Here is a 15,622-nt window from a genome sequence, read left to right on the forward strand (position 1 = left end):
GTACAGTCCTATTACAATTCAAGACGGTCAGGAGGGTCCCCGCACATGACAGCTGACAATCATTAAAGCGCTCTCTCGGTACTCACATCAGACTACAGAATGATGAGCCTTTGTGTTATGATCTGATCTCTGGTTAAGTAGTTTAGAACCAGACAATGTGCAGGACTCCACAAAAGTGATGTCAACCCTAAACAGGACGCGGGAGTCAATCTATCGAAACTGGAGCAGACAGAATCTGGATCGGTTGCCCATAGTAACCAGCTTCTCTCTCCAGTTAAACTTTGCAAATGAAAGATAAAAGCTGATTGGTTGCCATGTGCAACTGCTCCAGATTTGATAGATCCCCCCCCCCTCACTGCATTTGTATGCATCATAGTGATGTGCTGTAAGCAATTCACATAGAAGATAATGGTTTCCTATATGTTAATGTGATGATTGGTGCTGAGGTGTGACTGATCCCTCACTATGACTTGCATGACAGAAGCATTCCCTATACTCCGTGCAACAGCCCATCAGCTTCTCCCACTCCTATTATTGGTCACGTGTGAGGACGCGGTCCCGGCTTATACCCCGGGAATGTCTCCTGCACTCCTCTCCTCACACACGACACCCACTATTATCATCAGGTCCATCTGCCAAGAACAGAAAGTCTATGGACGGCTACCACAGTGGACCCATACGCCGGGCCCGTGTGCCATAGAGGCCGCAGCTCCATCCGCCCAGGCCAGCAGGCCGCAATCCTCACACCGCTCTGCCTCCCCCCCCAGCAGTACAGCCGTCTGAAACAGCCGGAGCACCCGGGACCGCCCCCTGTACTTTCCGAGGAGGAAGGCGAGGCGGCCAAGCCGGACCCAGAGCCTTCCCGGCGCCCCCAACACCCCATAATACGAGGAGCACGATACACACCTGGGGAGCCATGGCGACCTCAGATGGCTGAAAGGAAGAGGAGGCTTCCGCGCATGCGCTATGTAAGGAAGAGGCCTTCACGCACGCGTCATGCGAGCGGACGCCACTGCGCATGCGTCGGCTGAGCAGCCCAAGGCTGAGCCGTCGAGCGCGGAGCTGATCGATGGATCTGTGTTCTACACGTGGGCGCTGCGCCCTGTAGGCACTCTGCCCTGTACAGGAGGGGAACAAGAAGAGGACTGCTGGAAAAAATGGCAGCTGTCCCATATTTCTGGACATGTTCTGTTCATGTTTTCACTACTTTTAAGATTGTTATTATTGTGATTATTATTATAGTTGTCATTTACTTTATTGGTGTTCATCGTTTACTTTTTGGGCTCATGCATATATGTGGGTATGTTATGCAATGGGAGATAGAGAGCTCCATGCAAGAATTGGAGTCCTCACAAAACCCACCTTGGATATATAGATATATCATTTTAATTTTATTTAAATAAAGGAAAAAAACTAAAAAGGGAAGCTAATGCAGCCACCACATAAACTGCTTTTTTCTTGGGCTTAAATACACCTCAGGGCTGATGTATAGTATATACCTTCTGCCCAGCTATGCCATTTGCACGGCATTCCAGCCACCAGATGGAGTTGAGGAACACAGAAATGTCCTATGCTCCTCGGCACTATCTAGTGGCAGCTGTATGAACGGCATTCACTATACGCTGGGCGGAAAGTTGATACATCAGCCCTTTACATTTAGTTATCTTCCATTCCTCGGCCCTCTCTGCCAATCTCTCCACTAGCCTCAATTCTACGCCCCTCTCTGCCTATCCCCCCCATGGCTTCCATCCCCCGGCCCTCTCTGCCAATCTCTCTATTGGCTTCCATCCCATGCCCCTCTCTGCCAATCCCTCCACTGGCTTCCATCCCATGCCCCTCCCCACCAATCCCTCCACTGGCTTCCATCCCATGCCCCTCCCTACCAATCTCTCCTCTGGCTTCCATCCCATGCCCCTCTCTGCCAATCTCTTCACTGGCTTCTATCCTCTCCCTCTCTGCCAATCCCTCCATTGGCTTCCATCCTCCTGGCTTCTATCCCCCACCCCTCTCTACCAATCCCTCCACTGGCTTCCATCTCCCACCCCTCTGCCAATCCGCCCGCTGGCTTCTATCCACTGCCCCTCTCTGCCAATCCCTCCACTGGCTTCCATCTCCTGCTAATCCCTCCACTGGCTTCCATATCCTGCCCCTCTTTGCCAATCCCTCCACTGGCTTCCATTTCATGCCCCTCTCTGCCATCCCATGTTCCTTTCTACAATCTTTCCACTGGCTTCCATCCAATGTCCCTTCTACCAATCCCTTCCCACTGACTGGCGGAACGGATGGGTAGGGGGCGGGTACAGCTGGCTCTGCCTCTAGATAGGCAGAGCAAGCTGTCGCTCACGCAGCTGGGTGGATCCAGACAGCATTGTCGGGATCCGTTCAGGCTGCGGCGTCCCAGTATACCGCGAGCTGTGGCTTTCTATACTTTCGCGGTACACTGAGCTTTGGTTCATGGGAGAAAGCTAGTTTGTGTCCTCCCGTTACCCTTAGGAGAACTATGGGGAAAAGCCCTGACCCCATAGTTCTCCATGAAGGAACAGTATTGGTATCTGTACTTGGTCTGGAAAAAATGGTATCGGTGCGTCCCTAGGTACCATGATTATATGTTGCTTTTTCCTTAGCAAGTGAGCCATCATTGCCTCTTTAAGTGGCGTCTATTTCAGAGATCTCACGCTGCACCCAGCAGCTTGTCATTGGAAGATATTTGGACCTGGCAGAGCGTTGTCACTGTAGATACTGTCCACACGTCACGGTCATGTATCCTGCCCTGGGAAAAGCAAACACATTTCTGTCATTCCTCTCTACACAACAAGCGCAAGCCGTGACTGCCAGGGGGGCACCGCCACTATCCATCAAAGAGCCGGTCTAACACGGTAAGTTCAGTCCTTTCACTGAGTCCGGGGCAAACTTATTCTCTGTTTCTTGTCTGGATTCTTTTTGTATCTTTATATTGTGGCAGAGCAGTGACTGCCGGGTACATTGTAGCAAAGAGGACTGAAGATGAAGTCTCTGTACAGCCCATACCCACCAAGTGCCAGTTATTGATCAAGTGCAATTTACAACTATACCTTTGATTGGTAGCGATCAGCAACACAGACAGTTTCTCTTTCATATATATTCTTAAAATCATCATTCCCATGAACAGTTGGGTCTAAGAATAACTTTATACAGAGGACTTAGTGGGGAAGATCTGAACAGCTGCAGCCTCAGCTCCTTATTCTTTCTTATATTCATGTAACAAAATTCTAGTGCCCTCTGGATTCCATGTAGTGTTTTTGACTCCCGCCACGCTTGGTGCTAGGCTTGTCACACACTTACTGATTTTAAAGGATCACTCTGTCCAAAATTGTTTTTTTAGCGGCTGATTTATCAATCTGATACCGTTTGCACAGCACTACAGCCAATAGATGGTGCTAAGGAGCATAGGAATTCCTCAGTGCCATCTAGTGGCGGTAGTACCGTGTGAACAGCATATGGGTGGAAGATATATTGATCAGCCCCTAAGTGTTTGAGTTCTGCCAGAGAGTTTAAGCAGACGTCCAGTCATTTAAAAAGTTAGCCCTTGCAGTGCGGCTACCCCCGTACTGCAAGGGTTAACTGCTCATTTTTTTTCTTCCAGAGGGCTGGATATATTAAAGAAGAACTCCAGGATTTTTACAAATTAACCCTTGCAGGGGGGCAACCCCCAACCCCCCACTGCAAGGATTAACTGTCCATTTTTTCTCTAGGGGTGCAAATAAAAAAGATATGCTCACCTGATCCTCTGTCCAGCAGTGGTCAGCACTCGCCTCTCCGTTCTGGCTGTGATATGCCCCTCGGCATCCTCACGTCTAATGCAGGTGAATGGATTGCATTTGATGTGATGACATCAGCGAAGCTTAGACCGCCGGAGGTTTGGGGGAGAAGAGGCTGAGGGGGAAATGGGCAACAAGGCGGGATCGAGGATCAAGTGAGTATAATTATTTTATTTGAGCCCCCAGGACCAAGATGAGCGGTTAAAGGAGAACTATGGGGTTAAGGCTTTTACCCATAGTTCTCCTTAGGCTAACGGGAGGACACAAACTAGCGTCCTCCCGTCACCCTAGGCTCAGTATATCGCGAGCTGTAGCTTGCGGTATACTGAGACGCTGCAGCTGAAGCGGATCCCGACAATTGTGCCGGGATCCGCCCAGCTGCATGACTGACAGCTGGCTCTGCCTATCTAGAGGCAGAGCCAGCTGTACCCGCCCCCGTCCGTTCCGCCAGTCAGCGCTGGCGGATCGGAGCGGGGAGGGGGGAATCCAGCCCCTCCCCTGTCACGGCAGAGAGCCGTGACAGGATCGAGAGGTGAGCGAACGTCGGTATGTGTTCGCTCACTTCCCGATCTACTGAGCCGACCTGTGACAGTCTCATTGTCACAGGTCGGCTAGAACTATGAGGTGAGTGAAAAGCACTCACCTCATAGTTCTCCTTTAAATCTTTACAGTGTGGGGGCAGCCCCACTGCAAAGGTTACATTTTTAGATTCCTAGAGTTCCTCTTTAATCTATCTTTTAGACCTCTCAGGAACTTCATCGGTGAAATATGTGCACGTTAGTTCCCAGGTATGAACATTTATTGTGACCATTACCAGGGAGTCCCACTTTTCATACTGGGTTCTATTTTTGGCTATATACTCCCTATGGGGTAAAGGTGAACTATGGGGTTAGGGCTTTTCCCCATAGTTCTCCTAAGGGTAATGGGAGGACACAAACTAGCGTCCTCCGGTCACCCAAAGCTCAGTATATACTGAGACGCCACAGCCGGAACGGATCCCGACATTACTGTCTGGATCCACCCAGCTGCGTGAGTGACAGCTGGCTCTGCATATCTAGAGGCAGAGCCAGCTGTACCCTCCCCCGTCCGTTCCGCCAGTCAGCACTGGAGGATCGGACAGGGGAGGGGGGAATCCCTGCAGGGAGCCGTGAGTGACAGTCACCGCTGTCTGCAGGGACAGGATCGAGAAGTGAGCGATCGCCGGTATGTGTTCGCTCACCTCCCGATCTATTGAGCCGACCTGTGACAGTCTCATTGTCACAGGTCGGCTAGAACTATGAGGAGGAGTGATTTTCACTCGCCTCATAGTTCTCCTTTAACTACTTCCAAGGGGATGCAGACACTGCAGCTTTCCTCATGAGAACACTGAACATGCACCAGGTGGTTATAATGAACCCAACCCACCCAGCCAGGAATCAGTCTGGAAAGGACATGGTGAGACAAACTGCTCTTTCTTCGGAAGAAAACAAGGCAGGAATTTCGTTGAACACATTATTGCACTGAATTTTCGTTGTGGAAGTGTCTTACATTTATGGACTTTTAAAGACTTGAAAAACTACAAAAGATTTGGACTATTCACGGATACATTGATAGAAGTTTATTTTATATTATTTCAGTTTATTTAAATGGTTACACATTGTTTATTCACCATTTAATATATTTATTCACACCTGATACAATTATTCACAGTTTTTTAAACATTTATTAGATACATTTCATACATCTTTTGATCACTCGTTATACACAACCATTCACATAGATTTAATCTACATTTTTGAGCCTTTGCGATACACCCCTGCACTGAATGTTTGATTTTTTAGCTTTAATTGCCCACCTCAAACCCTGATCTTAAAAACGTTTGATTTCTTACATCTCTGTCTAAAGGAGGGCTAGCGCTGTACATTCTAAGAATACACATCCTATTAAGGGCTGAGTGCCTTTAGTCCAGCCGCTTCCCATACCCTTTTAGAACAACTATCCTTCACTATTTATCAATTTTATTTTAACACATATTTTATTATTTTTAATATCATTTTTTTAATATAATTTTTATTATCATATATATTTTATTATTTCCAAATTTCCATTAGCGCAAGTTCTTGCAATTAATATAATGAACCCAACCCACCCAGCCAGGAATCAGTCTGGAAAGGACATGGTGAGACAAACTGCTCTTTCTTCGGAAGAGAACAAGGCAGGAATGTGCAACACAACTTGTTAAAATTTTTGCAATACGCCCAGAGGGGGTCGTTTCTTTTTCTCAACAAAAGTGGAGTTACATTTAAATGGTGTTTGCAACAGAGCAGGCAGGGACAGAGAGGAACATTGGTGGAAGGGAACAGAGCAGGTAAGTGTAATAAAGAGAACTCTCCACTGCAAACATCTGTAACAGATCCAGGGTGATCCATTTCAGATGTGTTTAAAAAATTAAACAACATGTAGAGTATCTATACTAGAGATAAACACAGCCTACTAGCACACACACAGGGGTGGCTCCATAGGCTCTGAAAGAGAAACACCCTACAACAGAATATCAGAGCCAGTGCTCAAGGGATCAACTGATTCTGCAGGAAACTAAAAGCATTAAACATTAAGAAGCTGCCTCCATTCTATAATATCGATACTTAAAACAGATGCTGTTCCTTAATGTTTAAAAGTTTTAGTTTCCTGCAGGATCAGCTGGTCCCCTGAGCACTGGCACTGATATCCTGTTTTAGGGTGGCTCCTTTCCCTTGCAGGGTCCTATGGAGAGACCCTTGTGTGTGCTAGTAATCTGTGTGTGTCTGCACAAACACACAGGGGCATCTACTCCTCATATATGGAATCCCATTTGGTTTGTCTCATATATGGAACCCCTTTTTTCATAGGCCCCGGTGTGTCTATAGTGTTGTCTTATATAACGTTCTTACATACTGTGTTCACAGAGATGTCTGGAGGGATATTCTCACCCCTGGAAAATCTGCATGATCTCGACAAGGCCAGCTGCCACCCGCTGGCGTGTTACCTGTGCCACGAGCAGTATGAACATCCGTGCCTGCTGGACTGTTACCACAGCTTCTGTGCCAGCTGTCTCCGGGGCAGGACTGTGGACAACCGACTTACCTGTCCTCTCTGCGGGTAAGTGTTTTCCATTACAATCTGTACAGACCTAGATGTAGAGAGTTCTTTACCTGATTTCGGGACAGTTAAAGGAAATTTGACACGGGCTTCTGCAAATGCATGTTGATTGGTTGTCATACTGACCCCCTCTTGCCGCAATACGTTGAATCACTGACTCAGAACATGTATGTAGATGAGGATTTCTGTCTCCTTTCTGACTTCGGATCTTCATACCTGTGCTGGTTGATGACGCAATGAGCATTGAAGCCAGGGGAGACAGCATAACAGCCTGGCAGCTAGCTTTTTCAGAAGGTAGTCAGCAATGGCATCCTCCGTATTTATTACACCATAAAACATTTGCTGTAAAGCAAGAGTGGGCAACCTCGGCACTCCAGCTGTTGTGGAAATTCAAGTCCAGTGATGCATTGCAAGACTCTGGCAGCCATAGGCATGATTTCCAGAGTCAGATGGATGATGGGGTTTGCAGTTTCAGCACAGCTGGAGTGCTGAGGTTGCCTGCCCCTGATTTGAAGAGCACACAGCCAAGCCTCCTATTGAGACTGAGGTTACCAAGTTCTCAGATACAGTAGAGCAGAGCTGACAGTGGGTGTTAGCAGCCTCCGGCAATGAATGCTAGCATTGGCTATGGCAGATAACTACCATCCTGAGATTCTGTCACTTTATGAAATCCAAGCACATACCTGTAAAAAAGTAGTACACACTTACCTTTCCTGCCCGCGGTACTGCTTAACACTGCTACGTTGCAGAGTCCACTGGGAAACCAACATTTCCAGAAGTGTCGATCTCCTGGGTCCCCGCAGCTCTCACTGGTCAGCTCTCCCTTCCTGTGACCTCATGTCCCTAATGTTTCCTACGTATAGAAACGCCAGGGTGGTCCAGCATTGGACAACATTTTGTTCTTAATAACAGTCCAGTACTCATGTTTCTTCAAATGCTTTCAGACGTTTTCAGCTGGGCACTTCTGGATGAAAGGGAGGTCTCTGCTGGGCACCTCTGGATGTTAGGGAGGGTGCTGCTGGTTGGATGTAAGGGAGGACTCTGCTGGGCACCTCTGGAGGTTAGGGAGGGTGATGCTGGTTGGATGTAAGGGAGGACTCTGCTGGGCACCCTTGGATGTAAGAGAGGACTCTGCTGGGCAAATCTGGATGTTAGGGAAGACTCTGCTGGGGACCTCTGAATGTAAGGGAGGACTCTGCTGGGCACCTCTGGATGTTAGGGAGGGCGCTGCTGGGCACCCTTGGATGTAAGGGAGGACTCTGCTGGGCACCCTTGGATGTAAAAGAGAACTCTGCTGGGCTCCTCTGGATGTTAGGGAAGGCTCTGCTGGGCACTTCTGAATGTAAGGGAGGACTCTGCTGGGCACTTCTGGATGTAAGGGAGGACTCTGCTTGGCACTCCTGGATGTAAGGGAGGTCTCTGCTGGGCACTCCTGGATGTGAGGGGGGACTTATTCATTAATTTCATCATGCCCTGCCCATTTGCCACTATGATGGCTACCTACAATTTACTGTCTCTCCCACGATTATCTCCCAGGGCCTCCTCTCATCTAGTCAATGTTTTAGAGTACATGCAAATCCAATCACTAAAATCTGATAAAGTCTCTGTGCCTCTCTCCCAGTTGTGGTCCTGTGGTGTAACCCTGTCACACATGGTCCACTGTTGTCACCATCAGGAAACCAGCCCCGAGAAATGTCATGTAGCCATGGCTGGAGTGCATGCAGCAGTGCGATGTAACAAAGGATACAAACTAAGTGGAAAATGTATCTTATTAAAAATTGTTGTTTGTTTATAACACATAGGGGTCTATTTATGATTCCTCTGCCCAGCCATTTGCATGCCAATCTCGCCACTAGATGGAGCCGAGGAATATAGAAATTCCTTTGCTCCTCACCTCCATCTAGTTGCGGGATTGCTGTGTGAGCAGCATTCGCCCAGCGTAAGGCCAGGACAGAAGATTTATAAATAGACCCCACAGTGTTTTAGCAAGCTAATTGTCATTGAGTTAGGCATTGCCTGTACTTTTAATGAAGAGCCTTGTGTTCTGGTCCATTCATTGTACACCATCATGATTGCAGCCTTTGAAAAGTCAAAGACCTTTTCAGTCAGGACGATGCATAGCCCACCATCCTATGATCACACCTCACTCAGCACCTTAATGTGCACTTTTAACTCACTCTCCGTTATCCACTCACACGCAAAGTAATTTGCATTTCTCTGTTAATGTATTTCGACATATCAAGGCAAATACAAGACATGGGCTTGGCCACTGATGCAGCAAGGGTGGGGTTCAGTTTTTTTGGCCACTATATGTATGCGTTACATAGAATGGGGCACAGGGCCGTCTTTAACACAGGGCAAATGGGGCAGATGCCCAGGGCCCAGTCATTGTTGTGGGGCCCAAAGCAGCTGCCCCTTGAGCAGGTCCTCTGCTGCAAAACTCCTACCACTGGCCCTGCATCTCAGCACTGACAGCAGAGCGCTGTATGATCGCAAAGCAGAGCAAGTGACAGAGCTGGGTGGATGCCCTCCGTGCTGCGTGGATGTGTGTGCTCTGCTATGACCTGGAGGGATTGAAAAATGCAACTTCACCTGTGTACACAAAAATCATTGCACCGGCCCTGCCCTTGAGCCCTCAAAAGATACACCCGCGCCAGAACTATTATATATTGTGTGTATGACCTCTAGTGATCCCCTCCTACTACTTGATTATGCTAATGTGGAAGAAACTGTAATGCAATTGTATGCTATACTGATTGTGCATCATGTGCTATTTTATTGTTTTATTGTACTTTGGAAAATTAAATCCTGATGGGGCAACCACAAAAGGGCCCCTGGGAAGCAGAATAAAAGTAGCCTGGGAGGCAAATAGCCAGTCCAGCTCTTATACATGGAATAAAAGCAAATATATAATAGATCTATATGAATGTTTGCAGTTTTTTATTGGATGAACACAAGCAAGGATGAGCACCTTCCCCTATTGGTATACTTTTGTATAATTTGTATTATATTGGAAGGCAGATCATTCGATGGCGACTAAAACCAGAGATTGCATGGATTAAAGTGTTGGTATAGTCAGCGGGTTATATAGAGGTCACAGGATGTTGAGAATATACAGACACTCGTTGCTGTGTGTAGCTCTGCCTGCACGTACATAACACAATCTAGCTGATCAGAAAGGCTTTAGCTCTGGACAGCTGCAGAACAAGTGCTTCTACTTTTAGCTCAGACAGAATGTGGGACAAAGGCTGCTGGGATACTAGACAGGAACTGATAACAGGGACCCGTCACTGCTATTGTCCTGAGATGTGTTGCTCTCATGCTGGAAGGTGCTGATAGTGTCTACATTTTAAATTAAAGGAGATGTAAACCCCAGTCGCCAAAACCTCATAGAAGCTTTAATATGTTAATGTGATTTCAAAGGCTGTTTTCATTGTTTTTATATCTGCAGCTTTCATTAATCACCTCAATACCACTCTGCCTTTCCAGGCCATTTCCTGTGATAGTTTGACTGACAAGTACTCTAACCCAACTGTGAGCCTAACCCTTATCTCGACCCAACTGTCATCCGAAATTTATCCCAATCCAGCTGTCATTTGAACCTTCACGCCAATCCAGCTGTCATCCCAACCTTCATGCCAATCCAACTGTCATCCCATCCCTCATCCCAACCAAACTGTCATCCCAACCCTTATCCCAACCCAACTATCATTCTAGCCCTAATTCCAATCCTCATCCCAACTAAACTGTCATCCAGACCTTTATTCCAGCACTCATCCCAACCCAAATGTCATCCTAACCCTCATCCCCACTCAAATGTCAATCCTTCCTTCATCCTCATCCAGCTGTCATGCCAACCCTCGTCCTGACCCATTTGTCAACCCAACCCAACTGTCATCCCAACCCTCATCTGGACCCAACTGTGATCCTCATTTCAACCTAACTGTTATCCCAACCTTCATGCCGACCCAACTGTAATCCCAACTGTCAACCCAACCCAACTCTCATCCCATCCCTCATCTGGACCACTGTGATCCTAATCATCATCCGAACCTAACTGTTATCCTAACCCTCAAGCTGTCCCAGCTGTTATCCCAATGCTCATCCCAACCAAACTGTCATCCCAACCCAACTATCATTCTAGAACTCATCCCAACCCTCATCCCAACTCAACTGTCATCCAGACCTTTATCTCGACAATCATCCAAACCCAAATGTCATCCTAACCCTCATCCCCACTCAAATGTCAATCCCTCCTTCATCCTGATCCAGCTGTCATCCCAACCCTCATCCTGACCCATTTGTCAACCCAACTGTCATGCCAACCCTCATCTGGACCCAACTGTGATCCTCATCCCAACATCCCAACCTTCATGCCGACCCAACTGTAATCCCAACTGTCAACCCAACCCAACTCTCATCCCATCCCTCATCTGGACCACTGTGATCCTAATCATCATCCGAACCTAACTGTTATCCTAACCCTCAAGCTGTCCCAGCTGTTATCCCAATCCTCATCCCGACCCAACTGTCATCTCAACCTTCATCCCTACCCAGCTGTTTTCCCAACCCTCATCCAGACCCAACTGCCATCTCAACCCAACTGTCATCCCAACCCTCTTCCTAACCCTCATCCTGACCCAGCTGTCACCCTAACCCTCATCTAAAGCCAACTTTCATCAGGGAGTTCCTGAAGAGAATTACAAATGTCTTGGTAGGAAACGCAGTCCACGTGTGTTGTTTGCTTCAACCATGTATTTAGCTTTTTGCCCGGAGTTCAGCTTTAATAATGACTGCCAATTATAATGTAATCTTTACTTTACAGCAGTTCTCAAAGACATTCACATATATGTTTCTATTTTTCTTGCAGACAACAGTCCATTGTAAAGGGGAATAATGGACTACCTCCTGTGGACCGGCTACTTAAGTTCCTGGTGGACAGTTCAGCTGACCCTGAAGAAGTCATACAGTGTGCCAACTGTGACCTGGAATGCAAGAAACAGGTGACTACACAGGGCACGATACAAAATATTCACTTAGCACTGACATACGCGGCTTACTTTACCGATATGTGATCAATGCCATCACACAGGGCACCGTATTGCAGGGGCTCCCGCATCCACACTCTGACTTCACCATGACATATACATAGACACAAAGGAGGGAATTTATCAAAACTGGAGCAGAAAAATTGAAATCTGAAAAGAGAAGCAGATTGGCTACGATGGGCAATAACGATAGCAGATTCTATCTGCTCCAGTTTTGATAAATCCCCCCCCCACCACCACCACCACTGTACCTATAGTCATATAGTCATCTCCCCAATGGTCACACTGTTCCCTCACACCCTTATCATTATTTTGTCCCTTTTTTTCACCTTTCATTCTAGGACGGAGATCTTATGTATTATTGCAATACCTGCAATCAGCCATTGTGTGTTAAGTGCCGAGACGAAACGCACAAAGCCAAAATGTTCTCCCGCCATGAGATTGTAACTCTGGCCAAACGTGCCAAGGACATCCACAAGAAGTGCCGTAAGTGTCATCTCATTGCAGAAAATCAAAGTAGGGATGTTCGTATTACAAGATGACATTTAAAAATACATATTTTACTTATAGATATAATATTTGACATTGCCTTCTCACTTTTTCTTCTCAGCATTACACGAGGAGCCCTATATCATGTTTTCTACGGAGAAGAAGTCAATGTTGTGCATCAACTGTTTCCGTGACATGCAAGTGTGAGTGATGGCTTTTATGATATTGTTCCAGCTCTTAAAGGAAAACTCCACTTTTACACGCCCCCAGTTTCCAGGAGGAATTAATAGTAAAAAATGATTGGTTCATCCAACAAGTGCTTTTTTTACCACTGCATTCCCTTCATACTGGATTTTCAAAGTAACTGATGCAATAATTTACAGGTTGGATGAAAGGTTTAGTGAAGTGTTTTTTTCCCCATAGATATCTGTACATTAGACCAAAAAGAGGGACAACTGATGAGAATAAGAGGGAGAGTGAGATTTGTTTCCATCAGATGGACAGTCCCTCCAAATAAGGGACATCTGGGAGCTCGGAATCCAGTTTCCTGCTTTTGTGATTCGCTTACTATTTTTCTTAGAAGTCTACACAAAGCTCCAAATCAAGTTTAGCTTATAGCTTAACCCTGACTGTTATGGTGGGGGAAAGGGAGATCTCTGCACTGCGGTTATGGACTGCAATTAAGACTCAGCGTGGGATCAAGCCATTTCCTGATCTAGGCAAAGATTTAAAATAGGGTTGGGGTGACAATAGCAAGATATGGACTTACCAAGATCGCTGTTGTGGCAGCTGCAGAGCCTAAAGCCCAATTGAACTTTCCATGTAAATTAGCTGAATACATTCCAGGAGCATCAAATGAATAGGTATGCAAAGGCTTACAGTTCATTTTTTGGAAGCTGTGGTCTGTCTGCATTGGTTCAACACCTGCTTAGTCAGAGCTACAGTTTTCCAATTAGCAGGGATCTTGAGCTTTGTTGATTGCACATCTTTACCTCTGACTCAGGAGGGGTTGTGTTGGACCTCTGCAGAGGGACCGCTGCTTCCACACATAGAGCAAGGGTCCCACTCTACAGTATGCTGGCAGGGCACAGGGTTTTCCGCTCAGGCTGTGGATGCTTTAAAAAGCAAACCAACTGTAGGACTTTGTGCACCTTTTGTATTGATGCAGATGGAACGTATTGAGCTGATTTAATGTAAACGTTCAGTTGGGCTTTACAGGTCTGATGTAAATATCTCTCATTTTATAACACTAGATATGGAGGTCTGGTTAAATATTATCGATATGTTTAATAGTCAGCGTGTTTATGTTCCGCAGGGAAAGCCGCGCTCACTGCATCGATATTGAGACGGCTTATGTACTAGGATGTGAAAAGCTGGATCAGGCTGTTATGGTAAGTCAGAGGGTTCAGTTAGCATTACCAGAACAAGAAAACCATACAGCTATATAGAAGGGTTGGGGAGGGGCTGCTAACCCCATCCCTTCTATAAAGCTGTCTAGTGTTGGCTCTCATGATCGGGTAAGCAGCCTGTACAAGGGAAGGGCCCTCTTTTTCCATTCAGATCCTTTCAGTAGACCTAAACAGTGAAAAGGATGTTTATATACATTTCATTAAAAGAGAACTATGGGTTACTCTTTTTATCCCATAATTCTCTTCAGGGTCATGGGAGGACATATACTAACATCCTCCTGTGAGCCAAAGCTCAGTATATAGCAAGCTATGGCAAGCTATATACTGAGAATACCGCAGACAATACTGTCGAGAGCCACCCAGCTGGCTGATTGACAGCGAGCTCTGCCTATCTAGAGGCAGAGCCAGCTGTGCCCGTCCCCTTCTCAGCGCTGGAGGATCAGAGAGGGGAAATCCCTGCGGGAAGCGGTGACCGACAGTCACTACCCTTTGCAGGGAGATGATCGGGACGTGAGCGAGCGACGGTATGTGTTCACTCACTTGCCGATCTATAGAGCCGACGTGTGACAGTTTTGATGTCAAACATCGGCTCTAACTATGAGCATGAGTGGAAATCACTCAGCTCATAGTTCTCCTGTAAGTGAAAATGACAGACCAGAAATGTTTACATGTTTCTGAAACAAGCTAAACTCCACATCCTTGCTCGGTCACGTCACCAGTGCCAAGGCAATGGTCACATGGTCTCTGCTAGAAAATCTTGGGGTATGAATAAAAAAAGACCTTTTCATAGCCACGGTTCTTCTTTAAACCAATCTCTGTTTCGGTCCATTATAGAACCCCAACATAGAATATACATATACTGTTTACCAATACAACATGAAAAAAGATAATTTTTACAGTGGATACACTGTATTGGTAAACAATATATGTATTCCCTATTTTGAGGTTACCGTCATAGACCTAAATATTGATTGGTTTAAGATTTCACTGGAAATGTAAGAATACACATGTATTTAAACAATATTTTTTTGTTCTTTAAAAGCTTTAAATACATAGTGAAAATAATAATAAAAACCTTCCATTTGAAAATGCATTAAAAAAAATATATGCATGGGTAATGTTGGAGGGTCTCTTGCACATTCCTAACGGAGAAAAGCTTATAAAACATTTGCACAAAGTTCTATCACTGCTTGTCTAATCTTTTATGAACTGTAGCATACGCTTTGTTGTTATTCATGGGATCCATTTGTGTTGAATATAGACAGTGAAGGAGTTGCAGACTTCAACCCGTGAGGCAATCGTTCTTCTGAAGGCCATGATCGAAGAAGTCCACAACAGCGCCGAGGAAGAGGAGACGTCAATCAACACGCTCTTCAGCAGCATGCAGGTATTCTGGAACTCCTCAGGGCTATTATTACCGGATAATCCCAATGATTTTGGGATTACCCAGAAATAGGAGCCATGGACTAGAAAAACATAGCAGCTCTTCTAATTTCCCGGCCAGGGTGAAACTCACAAGACCTGTAACAGCTATTTGATTCAGTTTGTGTTGCTTATCCGTTGTCACTAGGTGGCACTGAACATCTAATATTGGTTGTAAGGACGGGGATTTTAGTTTCAGGATGTCACAAATCTATTTGTTAAAATTTAGGAACTACTCCTGGGCTGATTTACAGAGACATGCATCTCTGTAGAGATCATTCTACTATAACAGCATATCAGTTTTTCTAGAAATTTGTATTTACTGATATATATATATATA

The 15,622-nt window shown here is 46.0% G+C and overlaps 2 protein-coding genes across 3 annotated transcripts in view; one reads left to right on the forward strand and one right to left on the reverse strand.

Annotated features, from left to right (window-relative positions):
* Positions 1 to 1,008, reverse strand: part of RPL22 (ribosomal protein L22) — a 7,581-nt gene extending 6,573 nt beyond the window's left edge. Inside the window, exon 1 of one of the 2 annotated variants that reach the window (XM_018552474.1) lies at positions 907 to 1,008. In XM_018552474.1, coding sequence (XP_018407976.1) covers positions 907 to 918 — 12 coding nt within the window. In that variant the 5' untranslated portion in view covers positions 919 to 1,008. The remainder of the gene's footprint in view (positions 1 to 906) is intronic. The other variant, XM_018552483.1, reaches the window with a different exon arrangement.
* A 5,715-nt stretch (positions 1,009 to 6,723) lies between these two features.
* Positions 6,724 to 15,622, forward strand: part of RNF207 (ring finger protein 207) — a 29,631-nt gene continuing 20,732 nt past the window's right edge. The window contains exons 1-6 of the mRNA XM_018576522.1: positions 6,724 to 6,914; positions 11,785 to 11,917; positions 12,304 to 12,448; positions 12,573 to 12,654; positions 13,767 to 13,842; positions 15,122 to 15,247. Coding sequence (XP_018432024.1) covers positions 6,724 to 6,914; positions 11,785 to 11,917; positions 12,304 to 12,448; positions 12,573 to 12,654; positions 13,767 to 13,842; positions 15,122 to 15,247 — 753 coding nt within the window. The remainder of the gene's footprint in view (positions 6,915 to 11,784; positions 11,918 to 12,303; positions 12,449 to 12,572; positions 12,655 to 13,766; positions 13,843 to 15,121; positions 15,248 to 15,622) is intronic.

This window comes from Nanorana parkeri, unplaced genomic scaffold, assembly GCF_000935625.1.
Source record: "Nanorana parkeri isolate BGI_ZX_2015 unplaced genomic scaffold, ASM93562v1 scaffold5, whole genome shotgun sequence".
Lineage (NCBI taxonomy): Eukaryota > Metazoa > Chordata > Amphibia > Anura > Dicroglossidae > Nanorana > Nanorana parkeri.